We start from the raw sequence: 25,398 nt of genomic DNA, 5'->3' as shown, positions 1-25,398 counted from the left end.
TGCCCTACCTGTTGCCAACATGCGGGCTCCTGAGATATTATCCATGAAGAAATATGGCCCTCAACAGAATAAATGTTGCCCACCCCTGTATTATATCAACACTCTTTGCAATAGCCAAATTGTTCTAATAACCAGAAAGACTGCCATGATAATGAGGCTTTTAACATTATGCTGAAGTGCCATGCGTGACAAGGGAGTTATCACTTGATGTCATCACTTTGTCTATTTTATCTTGCAGCTACAACCACAAAGGATGTTCAGATGCTGCTCTATTGCTGTCTGACAGACCTCGACATTGAAAGAGAGACATCAGAAACCAAAGCCAAGTAGAATCATTTTGTCAGTTTCCACATTGAAGCATTCATGTAGCTGGAACTACTCCTTTGTGCTCTTGGGCCATATACCAAGGCATGCACAACTGTACTGTGCATCATTTTGATGTTTCTTAATCCCTGCTACATTATTAGACTTTCCTTTGCCCAATTACCAGTTTGTGAAGACTTCTTCATGCGGATTTAATAGCTGGTAATTATACACTGTTTTAAAGAATACAAAGTGCATTATATATATATAAAAAGCACTTAATAAATGCTACGTTTTTTAAAGCTAATTATAAAAGTGACTCAAAGTTACCAGTTGGAAGTAGAAGGAAGGAAACTGTAAAATGATGTCAAGAGGAAAAATTAAAAATATACACATTTCCAACCTCAACCCCTTTCCCAAAGGGTGCATGAAAATGCTTACATGATAAACTTAGTTCTAAGGTGCTCTATGGCTGCAAGCCTATACTCACTTACCTGGGAGTAAGCCCCATTGAATTCAATAGGACTTACTTCTCAGGAGACATGGGGCAGTATCTAACGCTGCCTCTCTGCCAATTGTGTTGCAGCTATGGCATCCACCACCAGTGCAACAGGAAGCTACTACTTCTTGGATCAAACTCAGAAACAAGCTGAAATGTCCGTTTCCCGGGAGGAACAGGTCAGCCGAGCTAACTTCTGCAATCTGCACTAATCTATTCTGTTCCAGAAGTGAGCATTTTGTCTCATTTCCAGTTGCTTTAGAAAGTGTTCGCTTTTCATTGCGCTGGTGGCGAGTCCTGCTGGTGCACAGCCATCGCTGGATACTGCCCATGTTTAGGATTGCGCTGTAAGGGCTGGTTCCTGATTTAGTCATATTTAGAGTAGACCCATTGAAATAAATGGGCCTCAAGTTGGTCATGATTTACTTCAGTCCCGTTGCTTTCAATGGGTCTATTCTTCAATATGACTAAGTCTGGATCCAACCCTAAGTCTGTTACAGAGAGAGGGTGCAGATTTATTTTATACTATAAGTAGTAATCTTGCAGTCTGGATCTATGGGGTACAGGACTGTGGTAATGAGTCACAGAAATCAGTGGATGGATACCAGTAGTGCAGCAAGAAGACATCCTATGCTTTTGCACTTGCACTTATATACCTAATCGTCAGATTCAGCACTGCCATTGGCACTGTTACACCTCCATCTTGCCTTATTCCCTTGCAAAGTGACCTGTGGACAGACAGCACCTCCTTCAGCAGAGTTGTAAGAGCTGAAGTAGCACAGGAGTTCTATTATGGAAGCAATTCTGTATTCAGGATTTATAATACTTCTAACATTTTATATTACAAGTGGGAAGGAGCTTGATGTCTGCCTACATGGCAGGCATAGGATGCCTTTTCAGCTTGTTCAGTCGTTCAGTTGTGTCCGACTCTTCGTGACCCCATGGACCATAGCATGCCAGGCCTTCCTGTCCTGAGCTCTCTCCCGGAGCGTGCTCAAGTTCGTATTCATTGCATCGGTGATGCTATCTAGCCATCTCATCCTCTGCCATCCCCTTCTCCTTTTGCCTTCAGTCTTTCCCAGCATCAGGGTCTTTTCCAGAGAGTTTTCTCTTCGCATTAGGTGGCCAAAATATTTGAGCTTCAGCTTCAGTATCTGTCCTTCCAATGAGCACTCAGGGTTGATTTCCTTTAGGATGGACTGATTTGACCTCTTTGCAGTCCAGGGGACTCGTAAGAGTCTTCTCCAGCACCACAGTTCGAAAGCATCAATTCTTCGGTGCTCAGCCTTCCTTATAGTCCAGCTCTCACAGCCATACGTTACTACTGGGAAAACCATAGCTTTGATTAGACGGACCTTTGTCGGCAAGGTGATGTCTCTGCTTCTTACTGTGCTGTCTAGGTTTGCCATAGCTTTCCTCCCAAGGAGCAAGCATCTTTTAATTTCATGGCTACAGTCACCGTCTGCAGTGATCTTGGAGCCCAAGAAAGTAAAATCTGTCACAGCTTCCATTTCTTCCCCTTCTATATGCCAGGAAGTGATGGGGCCAGATGCCATGATCTTCGTTTTTTTAATGTTGAGTTTCAAACCAGCTTTTGCACTCTCCACTTTCACCCTCCACAAGAGGCTCTTTAGATCCTCTTCGCTTTCTGCCATTAGGGTGGTATCGTCTGCATATCGGAGGTTGTTGATATTTCTCCCGGCAATCTTAATTCCGACCTGTGATTCATCCAACCCAGTGTTTCTCATGATGTACTCTGCATATAAGTTAAATAAGCAGGGCGACAATATGCAGCCTTGTCATACTCCTTTCCCAATTTTGAACCAATCGGTTGTTCCATGTCCGGTTTTTACTGTTGCTTCTTGACCCTCGTACAGGTTTCTCAGGAGACAGGTAAGGTGGTCTGGTACTCCCATCACTTTAAGAATTTGCCACAGTTTGTTGTGATCCACACAATCAAAGGCTTTAGCATAGTCAATGAAGCAGAAATAGACGTTTTTCTGGAATTCTCTTGCTTTCTCCATGATCCAGCGAATGTTGGCGATTTGATCTCTAGTTCCTCTGCCTCTTCAAAACCCAGCTTGTACTTCCGGCGTATCTCTATACTGGCACAGATAAAGGATTTCCTAAGACTGTAAGTGATAACTATCTATACCAAATTACTACCAGTTTCTCTTCTGAATAAACAACTGTGTGTAGTAAGCACACAAAACATAAAACACTCAACATTTTTCTCCTTCCAGTCAAAGGATTTTATATTACAAGCAGATGTGTGCTGTGTTACAGTAGAGGATGACGGTCTGTTAAATATTCTTCCATTTTAAATAAACTTGGGGTCTAAGATAAATGGAATTTCTTTTGCCTGTTTTGCCTAAAACCATCAGAAACAGGTGTGCCAAAGCACATGCAACCCAAGGGTCACATTCGTTTTTTTCTCCTCAAAGAGCCAATATGAATTGGCTTCCAAAAATTCTCTTCAAAATTCTCCTTTACAAATTTGTTGGTGAATGTTCCCTGAATATTTGCATGTTCAGAGAAAATTTGTTATTTGACAACAATATTCCATCCAATGGTAGCTGAGGTGTAACTTTACTTCCTCTACCATTGGATCACCAGCTCTGCTTCAGCTCTGCTTCTGGCTTCACAGATTCGATTAGATTGGGGAAAATGACAATGTCCCAGGCCCAAAATGGAAGGTGTAGTAGTTTAAAGTAAATCGCTTTAATATCTCTCAACCGCAGTGAAAGCAATCAGTGGAGTAAACAGTATGCAGTCCCAGAGTACCTAAATCAGTCCAGATACAAACCTAATTAAAATAATCACAGCACTCCCAGGTACGGTACCAATCACCTCAGGAACACTTTAGGCTGGATATTGGCCCTTTATCTTTAGTATCTTAGTCTGGCCTGTTAAGGAAGCTTCTTGCTTTATAGCAAAACCTCAGGCCAGATGTAGGCAGCTAGAGAATTAGGGTTTTTTCCTGTCTACTTGCAGAGAGTTTGTGCTGCTGTGTGGTCCTCAAACTTTCTAGGTGGGTATGTGAGTATTCCTTTGTTTCTTCAAGCCAAGGTCCCCACCACCACCACCACAATGCATTTTCTCCTCAGTGCCATATGAGTATCCCTTTATGACAAAATGTATTCCTTCAATCCATTCCTGAGGAGAATATGGATCCAAGAGGTGGGAGAAATACACCTAGAGGGTTAGATCTGATTCAGTGTTGTAAACAGGTGCTTGGGGGAGTTGTTTTGCTTTGTTTACTATTAATAATAATGTATACGAATTGTGGGGCATAGTCCAGTTACAATTCAGCACTTTTCAATCCAATTAGTTTCACTGGGAGAGATTTAAGCACACGCTTAAAGGTGCTTCCAGATGGATGGTTCCCAGCCTTAGCAATCAAAGGACATTCTGCACTATTCCATGTTTCCCTCTTTAATGGATTCTCTGCAGTAAGAAAAAAGAGAGAGGTAATAGGCAGGTTACAAATGGAAGATGACACTGTCTGGGTCCCCGTAAAATCCTGTGAACAAGATGGGACAATTACACAATTAAAACAAGTCTCGAAGCATCCTCTCTCCCACTGAGATGAATATGACAGTGCTTAATTTTACTAGATTGTTTCTCCTTCATTTTGAAAGGTGTGAGGATTAGCAGCCAAGCCTATTCAGTTAGTTGAAATCAATGGCCATATTAATGTTATGTTAGTATTATGCTTAGGACTGGGCACATCTTTCTTAATAAAAAAGTACCTGCTAATGGCCCTGATCTGAATCAGGACCACAGTGCAGGAGAAGGAAAGGTTAACACCCCCCCCCCCGCTATTTTCCTGTCAAAAATCTCCCCTGAAACTGAAGCATTTTGCCCTTTGGTGGTGCTATCTGTACATTTACTCTGCATAAGATTGCAACCCTTACTTGGATTAACCTGCCTGTTATTACTGTACCAACTGTATATTCTGAAGCTATTCCTCAGCTCCCTAACCCTTCTCCTGTCAGGGAGACTGAGGAGAGTTGACAGAGGTCAATTTCTTTTATGTACCCATGTTTTGAAGAACAAAGAGTCCTTGCTGAGTAGAAAGGCCAGGGAATATGCTAAACCTAGGTAAAATGAACACTGATGTTCTTTACCTAGAGCCAAAGATTATACAATGGAAAAAGTTAGAATAATAACACTGCCGAAAAGTTTATTTTAGTTGTTCTTAGAGTAACACTGGAGTGTGGGAATAGGGAACGTTGAGTAATTATTTGGGAAAGACCTCCCTCAAAAAGCTGGCAAGCGGGTGAACATTTCCTTCGTAATACAGGATAAGTAGGCTTCTGGGAAGAGATGAAAGGCAAATACTGGCAGAGTGAGAACTGGGAAAAGTCCAGATACTGACAGAACCAATTGTAGAGTGGCACTGTAGTAACAAATTATCATTTGTGATATTCTAGGGTGGGACTGTGAAGCCATTCTGTTGCAAAAGAGAGCATTCAGAAAGGGCTTACATCCAATGGTGATTGATATTTATAAATCATTTGTATATTATACTCAGAAAAACCTAGTTAGCATTTTAAGAAAGATACTGGAAGGTTAAACAAATGTGTGAATTCAGAAAATAAAGGGCATATTCTCACCTTGAAACTCTCCATTCACTGTTACCTTGTTTTTTGTATCTTACATGGTAATGAGAATAAAAGTAAAGTGAGTAAAGTGTCAGCTTGAGAAAATGTTGATGCCTGCTTCACATCGATTTACCACCAACAGCTGTGTTTCACATGTAATCGTTCCTAAAATATTGAGATACCATTTTCAGTTCATGTTTCCAGTGGGACTTTCAGAGCTGCAAGGAGATGGGACAGGAAGCAAAGTAATAAGGCCACTAAGAAGTTGAACAAGCACTGTGCCTTCCTCTGTGACATGACAGAAAAGGCTAAACCATGTTTATTTTGAAGCCCATATTTTCAGTATTCCCTAACTGATTTTCCCTTCTAACATTTTGATCCTATGCACATTTACTCAGGAATAGGTTCCATCATGTTCAGTGCTGTTTACTCCCTATTAAGTGTGCTTGAAATTGCAGCATTACTCTATGATTCCATAAGACGCCATATGAAGCTGAATACCGTATTATGTGGAGATAATACTGACCTTCCTTATAGCGTTGTGAGGATCCCCAAGTAATTTACATTAAAAAATAAACTACAATTACATTGGTGCTGCATCTACCCCCTCCAACGCCAGGCATTGCTTTGGAATACCATATCCCTCTACTCAACTACCGGAAGTACAAGCTGGGTTTAGAAGAGGCAGAGGAACTAGAGATCAAATCGCCAACATTCGCTGGATCATGGAGAAAGCAAGAGAATGCCAGAAAAACGTCTATTTCTGCTTCATTGACTACGCTAAAGCCTTTGATTGTGTGGATCACAACAAACTGTGGCAAATTCTTAAAGTGATGGGAGTACCAGACCACCTTACCTGTCTCCTGAGAAACCTGTACGAGGGTCAAGAAGCAACAGTAAGAACCAGAGATGGAACAACCGATTGGTTCAAAATTGGGAAAGGAGTATGACAAGGCTGCATATTGTCACCCTGCTTATTTAACTTATATGCAGAGTACATCATGAGAAACACTGGGTTGGATGAATCACAGGTCGGAATTAAGATTGCCGGGAGAAATATCAACAACCTCCGATATGCAGACGATACCACCCTAATGGCAGAAAGCGAAGAGGATCTCAAGAGCCTCTTGTTGAGGGTGAAAGAGGAGAGTGCAAAAGCTGGTTTGAAACTCAACATTAAAAAAACTAAGATCATGGCATCTGTTCCTATCACTTCCTGGCATATAGAAGGGGAAGAAATGGAAGCAGTGACAGATTTTACTTTCTTGGGCTCCAAGATCACCGCAGACGGTGACTGTAGCCATGAAATTAAAAGACGCTTGCTCCTTGGGAGGAAAGCTATGGCAAACCTACACAGCATAGTAAGAAGCAGAGACATCACCTTGCCGACAAAGGTCCGTCTAATCAAAGCTATGGTTTTCCCAGTAGTAATGTATGGCTGTGAGAGCTGGACTCTAAGGAAGGCTGAGCACCGAAGAATTGATGCTTTCGAACTGTGGTGCTGGAGAAGACTCTTACGAGTCCCCTGGACTGCAAGGAGGTCAAATCAGTCCATCCTAAAGGAAATCAACCCTGACTGCTCTTTGGAAGGACAGATAATGAAGCTGAAGCTCCAATATTTTGGCCACCTAATGCGAAGAGAAAACTCCCTGGAAAAGACCCTGATGCTGGGAAAGACTGAAGGCAAAAGGAGAAGGGGACGGCAGAGGATGAGATGGCTAGATAGCATCACGGATGCAATGAATATGAACTTGAGCACGCTCCGGGAGAGAGCGCAGGACAGGAAGGCCTGGCGTGCTATGGTCCATGGGGTCACGAAGAGTCGGACACGACTGAACAACAACAACAACAATCCCTCTACTCAGACCCAGTTCCCATTAGGTCATTGCAGCTGTCCCCACTGATGTTCCTCCCATCTCACTCCTCCAAGGACTGAATTTGATGGTCCTTTGCCTGACTGAATGCCCTGCATCATGTGGAGCAGATGTGTCTTTGACATTACTACCTTTCTGTCTTAGAATCCTTATTCTGCTAGTTTCTTTAAAAAGTATGTGGAAGACAAAGTATCTGATTTTATTTTGTAACAAAACATTCAGAGTCCTGCTACCTTTATTCACCATTCTGGACATAAGTTACTATCGTGTCTGTTAACAGTAAACAGATCTTTTTCAAATGATAGCCAGAAAAGTAGCGGGCTAGTGATCATCACACTCTTCTCTTCTAAATGCACCTTTTCAGCTATCCATTAACAGATGTGGAAAATCTTACTATTCATTTCCACCTATTTTCTTCTTGTAATAAAAAGTAAATTTGTTAAAGTCAAGTGTACTTCTGCAGCATTGATCCTGCTTATAGCTAAGTGGGTATGGACAGAAGACACAACTTAAAACAACCACAGGATTCTTTGGTAAATAAACCAAGGCTGTTTGATTACAGATTGATACAACTCAATGCTTGTAAATGTTGTTATATTTAGGTGGGCAGATCATTTAGGTGCTTTTGCTAAAGGTGTCAAGGGATAAAAACATAGCAACAGTGCAAACATGTTCAAACCGCTCATCCCACTGTTCCCACTGGAAAAAAACAATGCTAGGTCTGGGAAAGGAGATATAAGTCCTGGTTTTTTAAAAGTTGGCATTTATCACTAGCAGTAAACTATTTCATATCACTTATAAAACCTGTTACATCAGTCTCCCGACTACACAGAAGTCTTTTGAGTTGGGGGGGGGGGTCCTCCTCAGCAGCAAAGGAAACTGGCTGAAGTTGCTGGGTGAAGTTTTAGGCTGAACATCTGGCAATATGGATCTCCATCAAGAGGCAGCTGGATGGAGGCCATGGTTACTGGGAATAAAGTGGGTTCTAGGCCTAGACTGGCAGATCAGCTGAGTCAACAGCCTGTAAGTTTTTCCTAAGAGGCCAGATAGCACCTTTGGCGGGGCGATTTCAGTCAGAGAATTGGCATGCGGGCAAAAGATTAAACTCTCTCCCCCACAGCCCCAATCTGGATCATCCTCCCTCCCCACATTGGTGGCTTGTTTTCTGAAGTCACTAACATGTAATTTGGTGTTTCAAGTAATAGTGACTGACTTACTGGAACAGTCAACTGCCAGAGCTGGAGAACAGTAACACTGGTGCAACATTCAGCTCTCTTCTGAAGTCTTTAGTAGCTGACAGCCAGGCCGATTTATCATGCTCCCAGTTCCTGACCATAGGTTTCTTAAAGGATAGTATATATGCAGTCAACTGTACAAGTCTACAAGTCGGGAATTCTTCTCTTTGAACCCAAAGCTCTCTAGCTGAAAGACTCAGTGGATGGAGGGATTCCAGGAATGTCAACAGTAGCCCAGAATTGCCTTTATCATGAAATTGTATTTTATTTCGAAATAAGGTTCACAAAATAAAGGCAACAAAAAGAACGTACATAATAATAAATGAAAATTACTAAAGAAACAAAGGAATTGGCTAATTATAAATCTTTAGTCTATAGCTGATATGCTTATGGAAAATCTACAATAAAACAACCTAAGTAGGAGCTCAGTACCTAATCAAAGCAAGTGTACGACATTCTGTGTGTTTGTGCGTATTAATAAGAAAAAAATATAGGCAACTGTACCTTGTTGGAACTTTATCAAGTTTGAAGTGCCTCAATATAGGAAATTAATGGAAACCATGGTGCCATAATATCATTCTTGAAGTTAGGATTCCTTGCACTTGCCTAAGTTTATACATATTCATAGTCTCCCAAATTTTATGAATCCACTGCTCTTTAGGTGGTTGCTTTGGAGATTTCCAATTATATGCCATACATAACATTGCAGCTGTATACAATTGCTTAAGAACATCTTTTTGCAGGAATCCAGGATCATTAAGTTCAAACAGATGACGCAGCATTGCTTTACATGTTACCAGTGGTGTAACATGAAGAAATTCCTGACAGTAATCAGCAACCATGTTCCAAAACTCCTCTATTGTAGAACATTCCCACCAAAGACGAAAATATGAACCAATGTGACCACACCCCTTCCAAAAATATTGATCATAATTTGGATGTATTCGGTGAAGCCTTGCAAGAGTATTGTACCACCTACTAAGAACTTTGTATTGCACTTCCTTTATATAAGTGTTGAATAACCCAGAATTTTCTGTCTTCTGCCAGAAGGATCTGAGATAGTCCCTCATATCCTGTTTCCCATGGTGGTCAACCAAATTGCTCCAGGAAGTCTACAAGCAGGGCTTGAAGGCAATAGTCCTCTCCACCTGTTGCTACCAAGTAACTGGTTTTCCTGCCTCTGTATCTGAAGGTTCCATATAGCCATAATGACTAATGGCCATGGATAAACTAGTGTCCATTAATTTGTCTAGTCCCCTTTTAAAGCCGTCATGAAATCAGAGCATGGCATATTTTTTGGGGACACCTACCAATGTGTTCAGATCAGGATTTGCGGTGACAGAAATGTATAATTTCATAGAATCATAAAATAGTAGGGTTGGAAGGGGCCTATAAGACCATCGAGTCAACCCCCTGTTCAATGCAGGAATCCAAGTCAAAGCATCCCTGACAGATGGCCGTCCAGCTTCATCTTGAATGCCTCCAGTGTGGGAGAGCCCACCACCTCCCTAGGTAATTGGTTCCATTGTCCTTTGGTTCCATTGTCCAATAAATTGACCTTTATTAAGTGATTAAAATAAGACATATTTGTTATTCATTGATCATATTTATAAGTTATCTCTCTGCACAAAGGAACCTGAGCTCATGTACAACATTTAAAACTTTACAAGTTTTATTTTTTATTTATTTGATTTATACCCCACCTTTCTACCAAAAAAATGGCACTCAAGGCAGCTTACAGGCATAATTGAAAGTGATTAAAACAATACATTAAAGGACAGTGCTCTGACCTTGGAAGCAGGAGTCAGAGAATACCTTGCAGCCAGTGTGGAAAGAACCATGCCAGCTGCCCTCTGAGACCAGAAAAGCATCCTTGGAGAGGGGGGAAAGGGGCTTTTCAGTGGGTGGGCAAAGGGACTGGAGAGGCCAGGATACGAGCTATCCTGAAGCCTTTCCAGCCTCCCCCCCCCCAAATGCCATTGCTAGACAGGCAAAAAAGCCTATCTAGCGAAAAATGCAGGGTGGGAACTCCAAATCCCCTAATGACCCCTGCAAGCAGCTTCATATAGATGTTAAACAACACTGGGGACAAGGTGCCCTGGAGAACCCATAGCTCAATTGCCAATGGGCCGAGGAAAAGTCACCCAGTGTTACTCTCTGAAATCAGCCCCATAGGTAGGACTGGAACCACTGTAGCACAGTGCCTTCGATACCCATCCCATGGAGTCAATCCAGGAAGATGCCATGATTGATGGTATCAAAAACCAATGAGAGATCAAGTAGAATTAACAAGGTTGCACTCCCCCTGTCCCTCTTTCAATAAAGTTCATCCATCAGGGTGACCCAGGCTGATTCAGAACCTGTAACCAGATCGAAAACCAGACTGGAATTCGTCTAGATAATCAGTATCCTCCAAGAGTGCCTACAGTTGCTCCACCACAACCTTCTCAAGTACCTTCCCTAAAAAAGGGGCATTTGCGACTGGGCAGTAGTTGTCTAATACTACTGGGTCCACAGTGGGCTTCTTCAGAAGTGGTCGCACTACTGCCTCCTTACAGATAGCAGGGACCATCCCTTCTTGTAGGGAAGCTTTTATCACTCCCTGGACCCACTCAGTCATACCCCCTTGGGTAGCTTAGCCAGGAGGGACAGGGATCGGGAGGGCACGTAGTTGGTCACATTGCTGCAAGCACCTTGTCCACATCATCAGGCCACAACAACTGGAACTGATCCCACAAAATTTGGTGTGGTGGCATCTGCACCAACAACAGCACCAAGTTTGCTGCAGAGACAAGTGATTTTGTCCTCAAAGTGCAGTGCAAAGAGGTCACAGCTGGTCCTTGACTTGGCCAGGGCCCCATTTACTGGGGAAGATGTTAACAGCCCCAAACCACCTGGAAGAGCTCCACTGGATGGCTACCTGAGGATGCAATGGAGGCAGCAAAATAAGCCTTCTTTGCTGCCCACACAACCATGCAATAGCCATGATTATGTGCTCTAGAGCAGTGGTCTCTGAACTTTTTTGATCATGCACCCCCTCAGTCAAAGTTTTTGAGCACCCCCCCAATATATGTATATTTATTTATAAATGATATATATGTACTACTGTGCTATGAATAAAAAGGAGATAAAGATGAAATAAACAGGATTTTTAAAATAATTTATTTTATTTATTAACAATACAAAAAAACCTTTTGGATCTCACTATAATATTAATAATATTTTTTAGTGAGGGCAATGTGAATGAATATGCTTCATTATTTTTGAAAATCTTGGTTCAACACTTTGTGATACAGCAATTCAAAGGTCTGGTTCTAAGTTCAGTTTATTTTGATACTTGGTTTTTATGGCTTTCATATCTGAAAAAGACGCCTCACAAAGATACGTAGATCCAAATGGAAGAAGTGCATCTTTGGCTGTGCTTACTAAAGCATGATACTCATTTTTCAATCCCATCCACCAAAGGTTTACGCAAAGGTTTTCGTTGAAATTCAGCGAGTAAACCCCCCCCCCTCTTTCCTGATGTCAATCACTTGTTCTTGCAGACTAATCAGAAAGTGTTGTATTTATATATTTTTAACAAATGGGTTCAAAACCCACTGAAACTCTTGGTTTGGAAGATTTTTAAACAGGTTAGGAAATTCCGTTTCCAAATTTTTAAAGTGTGCAGATATGAGAGTTTTTATAGGGGACAAACTTGCATCGTTGTTGGCAACAAAATCACACACCGATGGAAACATTTCCAAACATCCGTTTTCAAAATGCTCTCTCCATAGTACGAATTTCTTTTGAAAAGAAGTTACTTTCTCACTCATTGTTAAAATGTCACCTTTACCTTGAAGGGACTGATTAAGTGTGTTTATTTTTTTTCAAAAATATCTGCTAGGTAGCATACTATGTACAACTACTTGTCATCACAGAAAAGATCAGCAAATTTGGAACAAATTTGCTCTCCTTTGGCAGGATGGCAGCTGCTCCAGTGCTGTGGCCAAGCAAGCAACCGAGCCTTGCTCTGCTGTGCCTGGCAGAGACTGGCACAGTTGCTCTCAGTGGCTGCAGCAGAGGCAGGATAAGACTGGAGCTGAGAGAGAAATGCCATGGAGCTTCCCTCTTGGCTCCTGTCCCAACCTGCTGCCTCTGCTGCTGACATCATTGCACACAATGGAAGCTCATCGGGGTAGCAGAAGGTTGCTCAATTATTATGCGGCTCACGCACCCCAATGGATCATCTTGCACACCTCCTGAGGTGCACGCATCCCACTTTGGAGACCACTGTTCTAGAGCATGTTCAGTCATCTTTGCTTCGAGTCTTGTGCCATTTGCACCCTAGCCGACGTCCAGCCTGTTTCATTGACCGCAGCACACCAGGGAGCAGAATGGGCTCAACAGTGCCAGAGAGGGCACTCAGGTGCAATCAAGCTGATGGCCCTCCACATCTCACTGTTCCACAGTACGGCTAGGGCCTTGGATGGATCACCAGCTCTCTCCACTGGAAAATCCCGAAGAGCATTCAGAAATCCATTGGATTCCGTCAGTCTCCTGGGGGGGACCATCTGAATAGGTCCCCCACCCCTGCAGGAGGAAAGTAACACCGTAAGTTCAAATCTCACTAAGAAATGGTCTGACCATGACAATGGGGTTACTTGGACCTCCCCCTCAATCTTCAGACCACCTATCTCACAACTTGGAGCAAAAACCAAATCAAGGGTATGCCCTGCTTCATGTGTTGGGCCCATGACATACTGAGACAGCCTCATGGTTGTCATGGAGGCCATGAAGTTCTGAGCTGGAACTCCAGAGATAGCCTCACTTCCTCAGCATGGAAGTTGAAGTCACCCAGAACCACCATCCTGGATTCCTCCAACACCACACTTGCGACCGCCTCTCCCAGCTCAGTCAGGAAGGATGCTGGGCAGCAGGGTGGGCAGTACATCAGCAGCATCCCCAGTCTGTCTCTATGGCCCAACACCAGGTGGAACCCCTCAAGGCCTGCTCCAAGGTGGAGTGGTTTCCTGGTTAGAGAGATGGAGCTACTATGAACCATGGCAACTCCCCATCCCCACAACCTATGTTGGTGCTGCACCAGGTGGGGTCAGGTTGACCCCACGCAGCTCACCCACCCAGGACTCAGTAATACACACCAGGCCGGCCCTCTCATCCACTATTAAATCATGAACGAGTGTGGTCTTATTGCGGATTGATCTGGCATTAAATAGCAGCACTGCAAGACAGGTGGGCTCAGTGAAAGACCTACCAGGTACATGAGAGCTAGAGGAGGGGGGTAGAAGGGGAACAGTGTATAAACCCCTATGACCCATATTTGTTAGATGAACAGTCCTTTGATCCTAAGATGGTGCAATTATTCAGTCATTTATGTTGTATTAATCAAGAGAATTGAAAATTATCAACTTTAAAAGAATAAAAAATGCTTACCAATTAAAAAGGAGTGCCTGTGCAGAGAAAGCAATTGTTTTGAGCTTTCTACTGTTATTGAAAGGTAAATAAAGGCATCTATTTTTGCAGCTGGAAAAATGTCTCATCTGTAGCGGAAGGGATTTGTTTATGGAATGGCAGACAGTGTTCATTTCTATTTTTAACCAGGTGTGCTTGTTTTTATGTAACTAAAGGCCAATTCATGCAACTGCTTTAGGGGGTAAATGGGTGGGTTAATTTTTTTTAATAATGTGAGGCCTTTCCATATAACCATTTTATCATGCAACAAATTAGCCATGGTTACTCAATGCAGGGCTCATATGCTCCTCCCGCCACCACCGCTGTCCAAGGTTTTATTTATTTAATTTCTATACCGCCCAATAGCCGAAGCTCTCTGGGCGGTTCACAAAAATTAAAACCAAACAACACACAATAAAACAATTTAAAATATATAGAACATTGAAACCACAATATAACAATACAACCACAATAAAACCTAGCAGCAGTGCAAGAGTTTAAAATACAGATTTAAAACAGCAAAGATAAAAATTTAGAAAGCTAAAATGCTAAAATGCCTGGGAAAATAAAAAGGTCTTCACCTGGCGCCGAAAGGAATACAATGTAGGCGCCAGGCGAACTTCACTAGGGAGCTCATTCCAGAGCCGGGGTGCCACAGCAGAAAAAGCCCTCCTCCTAGTAGCCACCCGCCTCACTTCCCTTGGCAGGGGCTCACGGAGAAGGACCGCTGAGGATGATCTTAAGGTCCGGGAAGGCACATATGGGAGGAGGCGATCCTTCAGGTAACCTGGCCCCAAGCCGTTAAGGGCTTTGAATGTTAACACCAGCACTTTGAATCGGGCCCGGAAATCGACTGGCAGCCAGTGCAGCTGGAAAAGTACTGGCGTAATATGAGCTTGCTGCCCAGTCCCTGTTAACAATCTTGCTGCCCTATTTTGGACCAGCTGAAGTTTCCGGACCGTTTTCAAAGGCAGCCCCACATATAACGCATTGCAGTAATCCAGACGAGAAGTTATCAGAGCATGGATAACTGTAGCTAGGCTATCTCTGTCCAGATAAGGGCATAGTTGGTATACCAGCCTAAGCTGATAAAAAGTGCTCCGTGCCACTGAGTTCACCTGTGCCTCAAGTGACAGTTCTGGATCCAAGAGCACCCCCAAACTACGAACCTGATCCTTTAGGGGGAGTGCAACCCCCTCCAGAACAGGTTGAATATCACCTAGCCGGGCAGACGAACCACCCACTAACAGTACCTCCGTCTTGTCTGGATTGAGTTCCAGTTTATTAGCCCTCATCCAGTCCATTACCGTGCCCAGGCACTGATTCAGAACAGCCACTGCCTCACCTGGGTTTGATGAGAAAGAGAGGTAGAGCTGGGTGTCATCGGCATATTGATGGCACCTCAGCCCACACCTCCGGATAACCTCCCCCAGCGGTTTCATGTAGATGTTAAACAGCATGGGGGATAAAATAGAGCCCTGTGGAACCCGTGGCATAATTGCCATGGCACAGAGCAATAATCCCCCAGCACCACCTTCTGGAATCGGCCATCCAAGTAGGAGCCGAACCACTGTAGTGCAGTGCCTCCAACTCCTAACCCAGACAACCTATCCAGAAGGATACCATGGTCGATGGTATCGAAAGCTTGCAGAGCTAGTACGTTTTCTCAGCATTAAAACCAAAATAATGTTACTAGGAATGTGCAATCACCATTCCATAAGCCAGTCTATTGTTGTGTAGAGTGCTGAGTGGAATATGGCGGTACAAGCGGTCACTCTATTGCTTCAACACTAGAACACATTAAAGAATAGCATAGGGCATGGCTAGGCAAGATAAGTGATCCCTTGCACCCAGCTCCCCACAGCTGCAGCAAACCCCAGTCCAGCCCTGGAAGTGGGAATGCAGCAGGACTGGCACAGGTTTCCTTTCTTGCATATCAGCCAAGTTACTCAAACATTAGCCCTAACTCCAGTACAAGGAGCCCCAGAGCAAGGTGACAATACCATAGCTCCTCATTCCCTATATATTGATTCTCCAAGTGCCAATCCTTTTGCAGCCAAAACAGCACCATCCACACACAAAAGGGAGGCATCAGCAGGCTTGAGGAACTTCAAGATTTGAAGTACAAAAAAGATTTAGAAAAAAAGTGGGGGAACCCCACAAACAGCCCTATGGGGGCTCAGTGACCACTGAATGCTGAGTATCTGTTGGGTGGGGGGATGACAAACTAGGGGGAAGAGAATAGAATGGAGTATCCAGGAAAAGGACATGGCTGGTTGGCTGGCACCCTGAACAGGAGCACTCCATACTGCAAACTTTTGTTGCAGGCACTTTTTGAACCTTATGCTCTATTCTAAAAGCAAATAAATTACTGGGCCCAGTTGGTATCCATCCTAGAGTTCTCAAAGAACCCAAATATGAAATTGCAGATCTTCTAACCAAAATATGCAACATGTCCCTAAGATCAGCCTCTATACAAGAAGACTGGAAGAAGGCCAATCTAACACCAATTTTCAAAAAGGGATCCAGGGAGGATCTGGGAAATTACAGGCCGGTTAGCTTAATGTCTGTTCCAGGTAAATTGGTTGAAAGCTTTATTAAAGATAAAATTAGTAAGCATGTAGAAGGACAAGCCCTGCTGAAAAGGAATCAACATGGCTTCTGCGAAGGTAAGTCCTGTCTCACTAACCTTTCAGAATTCTTTGAGAATGTCAATAACATGTAGACAGGGGTGATCTGGTAGACAGTGTTTACTTGGACTTCCAAAAGGCTTTTGACAAAGTCCCTCACCAAAGACTTCTGAGCAAATTTAGCAGCCATGGAATAAGAGGAGAGGTCCTCTTATGGATCAGAAACTGGTTAAATAATAGAAAGCAGAGAGTAGGGATACATAGTAAATTCTCCCAATGGAGGGAATAGTGGGGTCCCACAGGGATCTGTATTAGGACCAATGCTTTTCAGCTTATTCATAAATAATCTGGAATTAGGAGCGAGCAGTGAAGTGGCCAAGTCTGTGGATGATACCAAATTATTTAGGGTGGTTAAAACAAAAAGGGATTGTGAAGAGCTCCAAAAGGATATCTCCAAACTGGGAGAATGGACATCTAAATGGCAAATGTGGTTCAATGTAAGCAAGTGTAAAGTGATGCACACTGAGGCAAAAAATCCCAACTTCTAATATAGCCTGATGGGATCTGAGCTAACGGTGACCGACCAGGAAAGAGATCTTGGGGTTGTGGTAGACAGCTCAATGAAGATGTCAACCTAGTGTGCAGCCACTGTAAAAAAGGGCAAACTCCATGTTATGCATAATTAGAAAAGGAATTGAGAATAAAACTGCCAGTATCATACTGCCAACTTGAGCACGCTCCGGGAGAGAGCGCAGGACAGGAAGGCCTGGCGTGCTATGGTCCATGGGGTCATGAAGAGTCGGACACGACTGAACGACTGAACAACAACAAAATCATACTGCCCCTATACAAATCTGTGGTGCACCCACACTTGGAATACTGTGTGCAGTTCTGGTCACCACACCTAAAAAAAGACATTGTATAGCTGGAAAAAGTGCAGAAAGGGACAACTAAAATGATCGAGGGGCTGGAATATCTCCCCTATGACAGAAGGTTACAACAGCTGGGATTGTTTAACTTGGAAAAAAGGCAGGTAAGCGGAGACATGACAAGAGGTCTACAAAATTATGCATGGTATGGAGAACGTGGATAGGGAGCCATTTTTCTCCCTCTCTCAAAATAGTAGAACCCGGGATCATCCTATGAAGCTGATTGGTGGGAGATTCAGGATAGATAAAAGGAAGTACTTCTTCACACAGCCCGGAGTTAAATTATGGAATTCGCTACCACAGATGTAGCGATGGCCACCAATATGGACGGCTTTAAAAGGGGATTGGACAAATTCATGGAGGAGAGGGCTATCGATGGCTACTAGTCCTGATGGCTATGTGCTACCTCCAGTACCAGAGGCAGTGAGCCTATGTACGCCAGTTGCTGGCAAATATGGGTGGAAGGGTGCTGCTGTGCTCATGCCCTGCTTGTGGGTTCCCAGTCAACAGCTGGTTGGTCACTGTGTGAACAGAATGCTGGACTAGATGGACCCTGGATCTGATCCAGCATGGCTCTTTTTATGTTCTTATGAAGATAATATTCACCTTTGTACTTGAACAGCAGACAATAGATTAGGACTATAAGTCTTATTTTCATGAATTACTCAAATAAAACTTAGTATGAGTCTTAATTCTCCTGAAACAAATGGAATGTAAAGCAAAGGTGTTAAGAGTTGGGACTAAATACTCTGATTTTTAGGGATTAACAACTATTCCAAGTACAACGTATTTTAGAATTTTACAAAAGTGAGTCCCATTGAGTTCAATGGGGCTTATCCCAGGTAAGTAGGCAAAGGATTATACCCAAAGAATATTGTACAACTGTGATGTTTAAACAGTGGGCTGCAAATTTAATTGTAAGCTAATTGTGGGTCAGTTTGAAAAGTACCTTTAGGTACTTTTGAACATTTTACCCAAATCTTAATACTTTAAGTCCTATTGCTTTGTCTCTTACATTCAGTGTGATATAAAGATGAACAAATGCAGAGGAATTCACTGAGCACAGCATATCCCACAGGAACTTGCATGGCAAACTAAAATGTTGCTGTTCTGTTTACAGCATTAGGAAAGGAACAATTAGACATTGAAACTAATAATCCTCTAGCACATATGCCAGGAAATCAAACACAGGGGGGGGGGGGGTAGAACAAAAGGATAAACTGTACTATGAGGGATAGTAGAATAATGGAATTATTCTCCATCAGAGGAGCATTTATATTCCCATGACTTGTGTTTTATCATCCTGAATATAGCTTTGTAAAACATTTATTTTAATTCCATCATCCTTTATTTTTAAATAAAATGGATAACAGCCCATTCCCATTGTGCTGCAGTGGTTCAGCTAGAAGCCCTTGGATGCTGGCCACTACAATATTCACATGTTTTAAGAATGGCTCAAGCACATGTGATTTTAACACTGTTAGGATGGGCCCCTACAAGATTACTAGCCTTGTACCAGTCCCTTTAACCCTATGTCACAGGACAAACGATGCCTTGGCCTGTGAGTGAAAGGCAGACCAGGCCAAAGAGTGCACCACTTCTGCTTGTTCTTCCCTTCCTGGCATTTTTCTGTTGCCACCAGGTGGAAATCTTTATTTTCAACAACTGTCTCCACCAACAGGCTTGCAATCTTATGGACTGCACCCCTATTAGATGGAAGCCTCTGAACTTGGAAGCTTCTGAGTATCCAGTGGCCTACCAGGCTGCTGCCAGCAGGGCAGGAGGTGTGATGGAGGTGATTTTTACCTCTCCATCCTCCTGTTTTTTTTTCTTTAGAGGAGGCATGCTGGCGAGGGCGGACCTGAGGCTGGAGAGGTTCTTCGTATGATTCTTCGTAACCTGGCCTCTCCCCTCCCCTCCCCCTAGAATGCCCCCTTTCAGACCTCTACAAGGTCCTCCGAGGCTGGTTTTGTGACCTCAGAAAGCAGGCGCCCCGGTTCTTTCTGCAGCAGCTGTGAGGGGGTGGGGGGAGGGATCAAATTTTGGAGTCTCTCTCCCGAAGTCTTAGCAGCAGTGTCTACAGCTTATGGTCCCTGAGACGCTCCTCAGGGACCATGGGACTGCTCTCTTAAGTAGTGTGGTGTTTGGCTTTTAGGACTGGGGTGGATAATCCAAACAAGGAGACCACAAAGTTTAAACAACAATTTTTTGTTAAGTTTACTGAAAAAATATTAAGAGGAAAAAGGTTTTGACATCTGAATGGTTACAGCACACACACACACACACACACACACAAACCAAAACCGTAAGAGCAAAACGGTAGGACAAATATCAGGGTAAACACATCCAGCTAATTACTAACTATACTGTGTCCCTATTTTCTCTAAGTTCTTCCCATAAATATCTTACTGTCAGAATTCTCAGCTTTTCTAAGCATTCTGTTTCGCCCCCAAAGTAGCTATCTTGTTGTCTTTCTCTTTCTGATTCTTCTTTCCTTTCAGCCTTTCTCTCCATTTCTGCCTTCCTCTACATCAGGGGTAAACTGGAATCATTTTTGCCCCCTAGCCCCTGCCTTCCCTGCAGGCTGTACCTCCTCCTCCCTGCAGCACCAACATTAAAATTACAAAAATAAAATAAAAACAGCAGCTACAGAGTGTCAAAGGGGTCAAAATGTCCTGATGCCTTTTAAACATATACTTACCATTTGGGGGGGCAGCTCGGGCCACCTGCATCCCATGTGTTGCCCACTCCTACTTTACATTCTAAAAACTCTGGCGGCCTCAGCTTTTGTAAGTTAAAGCTGGCTGGTACTTTTGTACCTCTTGACCAATCAAGAAGGCTCACCTTTGCCTACAATTTCTTCCAATGAGCTCCTTACAAACATTTTTGCAGAAAGGAAACTACCTCTTGCAAGTTGCAGACTTCCTGGCATCAAAATGTAAACAAATCCTTTTCTGCAAGCTAATTTTTGTGGCCTCTTGATGAACCTCCTGTTCCCTTGCTTGCTCAGTGGTGCCTCTTGGCTTTAGCAAATAAGGAACTATAACCCCACAATGTCAAAACTAAACTATAAATAAAAATAGAAGACAGTTCTGTTCTTTCATGCCTCTATTGCTCAACAAAACTTAGGGACCCAGCCATACCCTGAGAAGGAGTATCAGGTTCATACTGAAAGCAACTTGGCCGCATCTCTTCTAGTTATAGAATCAGGGGCTAATCTAAGAACTTGTGGCTTTGCTAAACCCACCTCTCTCTCTGTTAATAAGAAGCTTATGTCCTTCTAGTCCTTTTTAATGCAATGTTACATATTCTTTCATGCAATATGCACAGGCCATCTAGAGTTCTGGTGCAATCAACTCTGCAAGAGCTACTGGTGAGCCCAGAAAGACAGCTTCACATACAGACTGATTGATCAGGGAATGCTTTTTTTCAGTTTGGTCCTATCAACCCTTCTAGTCCCATCAATTCTGGAGATCCCTGTCACTAAAAATAATACAACTAGTGCAGTTAGCCCATGTTTTATCACTGATCCCCAGGTGGTCCAGGAAAGTTGTAAAGAACTGGCACTGGTTTCTAAATAATTGAGCATCTAAATAATTTTTGTCACCTGGGTGGAGCTTTTTTTTTTTAAGCTCACTATCAATGCTAAATGGAAACTTTTACATCTCCATACATTTGAATGTATAACCTAGCGACTTGGTATTTCTACCAGAAGTGAAAATGTTAGCGAAATTGATGTTGGGGGCCTAACTACAGATTATGGTAATGATGTGACTTGGAGCCACATCAGTTTTCTTTTAAAATTGCAATGGCGCTTATAGGATTGGTTTCTTGTATGAAATCCAGTGAACCTACCCAATTCCTGAGAATCTTCTTGAATGTAGGACATTGCTAAAGGGGAGAGGTAGCTTGCACTCTTAAAATAACAACCTGAGCCTAAAAGATTGTTCATGTGGATATGTATATTATAAGCACCTGTCCTTTCAGTTACTACTGCCAGGGTGCCCAGATGCAAAAGAGGACAGGGCTCCTTCCCCTTTAATAGTTGTGTAGAAGAGGAAATTCTAATAATTCCCTCTTGGTTTCCCCTTCTGGAAACTAGTATTTTGGTTCATGTCCAAGGTTACTCTAGGAAGCGCTAGCTTTCTGTTATGCTGGTGGTGGATCCCGCTAGTGCAACACAAGCAGCAGAAGTGCACGGGCAGTATTGGATACTGCCCATGGTGGAAGTCCAGCATTCTTCCCCCCAAACTTCCATTTTATCACAACAACCTTCTTATTGATGAACCTGGGTCTCCTCACTTACCATCCAAAACAACAACAAATGATCTGGGAACTTTTAGGGAGGCCTCTAGAACTACCTTGATCATTTCAAGTTGGTTTGGCAACATCAGAATAGTTAACGTTTCTGCAACGGGTACGATTTTTGTGACTATCTCTATGTTAGTGTGTGTTTAGATGATCAGAGGACTGCCAAAGCTGAGCAACTTGCAATTGCCCATGGAAGGTGCTAGACCCAGGAATGGTGAGAGGTGGGAACACAACCCTCATCCTGAATGTAGTTCCTCTTAAAAAGGGACCTCAAAGTCAACCTCCTGTTTATGTAGGAAATTCTTATAGCATCTCTGATTGGTGGCCATCCAGCCTCTGCTTAAAAATGTCTAATGGAGGAATCCACTGCCTTCTGAAGCAGTCTGTTCTACTGTTAAACAACTTGTACCATCAGGACGTTCTTCCTAATGTTTAACTGAAATCCGCTTTTTTGTCATCTGAATGTGTAGGTTTGGGCCCTATTCTGGTGCAACAGAAAATAATTTTTCTCCATCATCCGTTTATACAGAAGAATTGTTTTATCTCACCTTAGTGATGCCTGCATGGTGTCCTACATCAATTAAAATTACAATTTCACAATAAAATCACATCAATAAAATACAACAGAAGTGGAAAGATAAAAACAACTCAGCAAGGCAAAAAGCTTTCCAGAAGAGAGAGGCCTTTACTAGCTGGCAGAAAACACCAAGAGAGGGAGCTATCATAGGGCAAGGTATTCCACAATTTGTGTGCCACCAGAGAAGGCCCTCTCCTTAGTCACTGCCAACCATGCTTCCACCATAGGCTTGCTATGTAAAATACATACTGTGCAGCTGATCCTCACCATTTTGCTTACATCAGTGTAAGCACATGAAGACCTGATTCATATTGGGACTACCACACACAGGTAGGGGAGGTTTAACTCTTCCCATCCAGCCACTTTTCCACCAAAACCCACCCACTACCACCACACCACGGAGGATAAGAACAAGAGAGCCCGCCACTAGCACCAATGAAGATTTATTTCTTCTTCTTTTAATCCCTGTAGTAGTGATGGTGGTGGTGGGGCATTTTGGAGAAAAAAGTGGCTGAGTGGGAAGGCTGAAACCTCCCCTATCTGTCTGCAGTTACAAAGTACAAACAAAATGTTGAGGATCAGCTGCACGCTACATATTTAACATAGTGTGTAGTTAAGCCCACAGAGAAGGGCCTGTCTGCCACATCTTAGGCAGTAAGTAGGCAGGCTGGTGAGGTGACATTCTTTTAGGTATCTCGGATCTAAGCCATTTCAAGGTAATAACACTTTGAATGTGCATGGAAACAAACAGTGCAGGCAATGCAGGATATGGTCCCATGGGCCCACTAACATCCTTGCCACTGCATTCTGGACCAACTGAGCTTTCCAAAGACACTTAAAACATAGCCCCAGGTAGGATGCAATGCAATAATAACTAAGGCATGTATAATTATAGCCAGATCTCACTTCTTCAGGAATAGGTGTAGCTCGTGTACCAGCTTAATCTGGGCAAAGGCATTCCTGGTCACCATCAAGGCCCAAGGCGAATACCAGGAAAACCACCAGACTGCAAAATTGGATCTTCAAGGGGAGTATTACACCATCCAAAACAATCAAAATCCGTGTTCCAGAGTCTATCTCCTTCCTGACCAGCAGCCCCTCTGTCTTGTCTATTTTACATGTCAATTAATATTCAATTTAGGTTATCATATTCCCTCTTCATTGTCTCGTCTATAGGCTAAATATACTCAACTCCTTTAATATTTCCTCTTAGGATTTAGTCTCTGCGCCCCTCACAATCTGTGTTCCCTCCTCTGGGCGTGTTCCAGTTTGCTGATATCCTTCTTAAACTGTGGTGCCCAGAACTGAGCTCAGTACTCCAGGGAAGGTCTGACCAAAGCAGAGCAGAGCGGAACAATTACTTTTCATGACACTAGACATGCATTAGCCTTTCTAATTGCTGCATTGCGCTGATGGCTGATATTTAGCTGATAGTCTACTAAACCCCCCAACCCTTTTCAGTTTTCACATGTATTGGTCACAAGCCAGGTATCACCCATCTTCCATTGTGCATCTGATTTTTTCTTGCCTAAATGCAGACCTTTACATTCGTAGAATCATAGAATAGTAGGGTTGGAAGGGGCCCACAATGCCATCGAGTCAACCCCCTGCTCAATGCAGGAATCCAAGTCAGAGCATCCCTGACAGATGGCTGTCCAGCCTCGTCTTGAATGCCTCCCGTGTGGGAGAGCCCACCACCTCCCTAGATAATTGGTTCCATTGTCGGTTTTAGCTTGTTAGTTCGGGCCCAGTTCTCAATCCTGTCAAGATTACAATGATTACCATTTATTGGGTTTCTTAAGTCACCTCTCTCTTTTAAAAAGGCTCAAAGTTATTTACAACAAGATTTTTTTTTAAACAGCTAAAACCAATTTCTACTAAAATACCACAACCCTATAAACAACTAAAAAACCAGGGAAAACCAAGCAATTCATCTGATGCATTAAAAAGCCCATCATACACCATCAAATGCCTCAAAAGAGAGGGAAAGTCTTGATCTGGTGCTGAAAAGATGACAATCTGGCACCAGGTGGGCCCTGCTGGGAAGAGCATTCCACAATCAAGGGACCACCACCGAAAAGGCCCTCTTTGTTGGCATCCTCCAAACCTCCCCCAGAGGAGGCACTTGGAAGAGGGCCTCAGATGTTGATCGTAGAGCATAGGTAGGATCGTAACGGGAGAGACACTCCATCATGTATTCAGGATAATCTTGAATTCTGTTTCTGTCTTCTAAGGTACAGCCTATCACCTCCCAGTTTGGTGTTATCTGTCTCTACTCCTTTGTCCAAGTTATGTATAAGATACTGAACAACACTCGCCCTAGCAAAACCCTGCAGCACACTACTTGTCTCTTCTCTTACACAACCATATAACACAATTGGGATGAAGCTGCACCCTACTAAACACATAGCACATTCTTTTGATTTCTGAGCACACATGCAGCGGAGCTAAATGTTCCTTTCACTTAACACTTACAGCCAATAATCAGGCACAAGGTGTCAGGCAGACAACATTCAGCGGGATTCAGAGGGCAGTGCAGGAGCATCACCATAAGGGTGATGTACCTGCAGACGACAAGGATAAGGTTGTACTGTCATCCAGGGTGTGTGTTTATTTATTATTGCATTTATATCCCGCCTTTTTTCCTCTTGCAAGGAACCCAAGGCGGCTTACATTATCCTCCTCCTCCTCTCCATTTTATCCTCGCAACAAGAACCCTGTGAGGTAGGTTGGGCTGAGAGTGTGTGACTGGCCCAAAGTCACCCAGTGAGCCTCTATGGCTGAGTGGGCTCTACAATCCAGATCTCCAGACTTCCAGTCCAACACTCTAGCCACTATACCACGTTCTGACTCTGTCACTCCAACAACCCGCATCTCCCAGCTCCCAAACTATTTCAGCTCTCACTTGTCCTAAAAATGCCTCCCTGCTCCTCTTCCGTTATTTGTCCACATCCGTCCGAATCTTGTCTGTATGGTCTACAA

At 43.2% G+C, this 25,398-nt stretch overlaps 2 protein-coding genes across 11 annotated transcripts in view; one reads left to right on the top strand and one right to left on the bottom strand.

Moving 5' to 3' along the window:
• Window positions 1–608, top strand: part of LOC146346799 (Y+L amino acid transporter 2-like) — a 41,295-nt gene extending 40,687 nt beyond the window's left edge. Inside the window, exon 10 of the mRNA XM_084849180.1 lies at window positions 239–608. Coding sequence (XP_084705306.1) covers window positions 239–330 — 92 coding nt within the window. The 3' untranslated portion in view covers window positions 331–608. The remainder of the gene's footprint in view (window positions 1–238) is intronic.
• Window positions 1–25,398, bottom strand: part of LOC146346798 (uncharacterized) — a 257,087-nt gene that overhangs the window by 231,260 nt on the left and 429 nt on the right. For 6 of the 10 annotated variants that reach the window (XR_014790068.1, XR_014790072.1, XR_014790066.1 and 3 more), the window contains exon 2: window positions 25,322–25,392. The gene's annotated coding sequence lies outside the window, so the exon portion shown is untranslated. Of the gene's footprint in view, window positions 1–601; window positions 4,250–5,421; window positions 5,628–8,760; window positions 10,077–11,659; window positions 13,091–25,321; window positions 25,393–25,398 lie in introns of those variants that run through there. The other 4 variants (XR_014790067.1, XR_014790070.1, XR_014790073.1 and 1 more) reach the window with 4 other exon arrangements.

The sequence above is a fragment of the Heloderma suspectum genome, chromosome 4 (assembly GCF_057233095.1).
Source record: "Heloderma suspectum isolate Gila_16-S chromosome 4, 16-S_ref, whole genome shotgun sequence".
NCBI classification, from domain to species: Eukaryota; Metazoa; Chordata; class Lepidosauria; order Squamata; family Helodermatidae; genus Heloderma; species Heloderma suspectum.
Note: the sequence above shows the minus strand (reverse complement) of the source record. Positions and strands in the feature narration are given on the sequence as shown.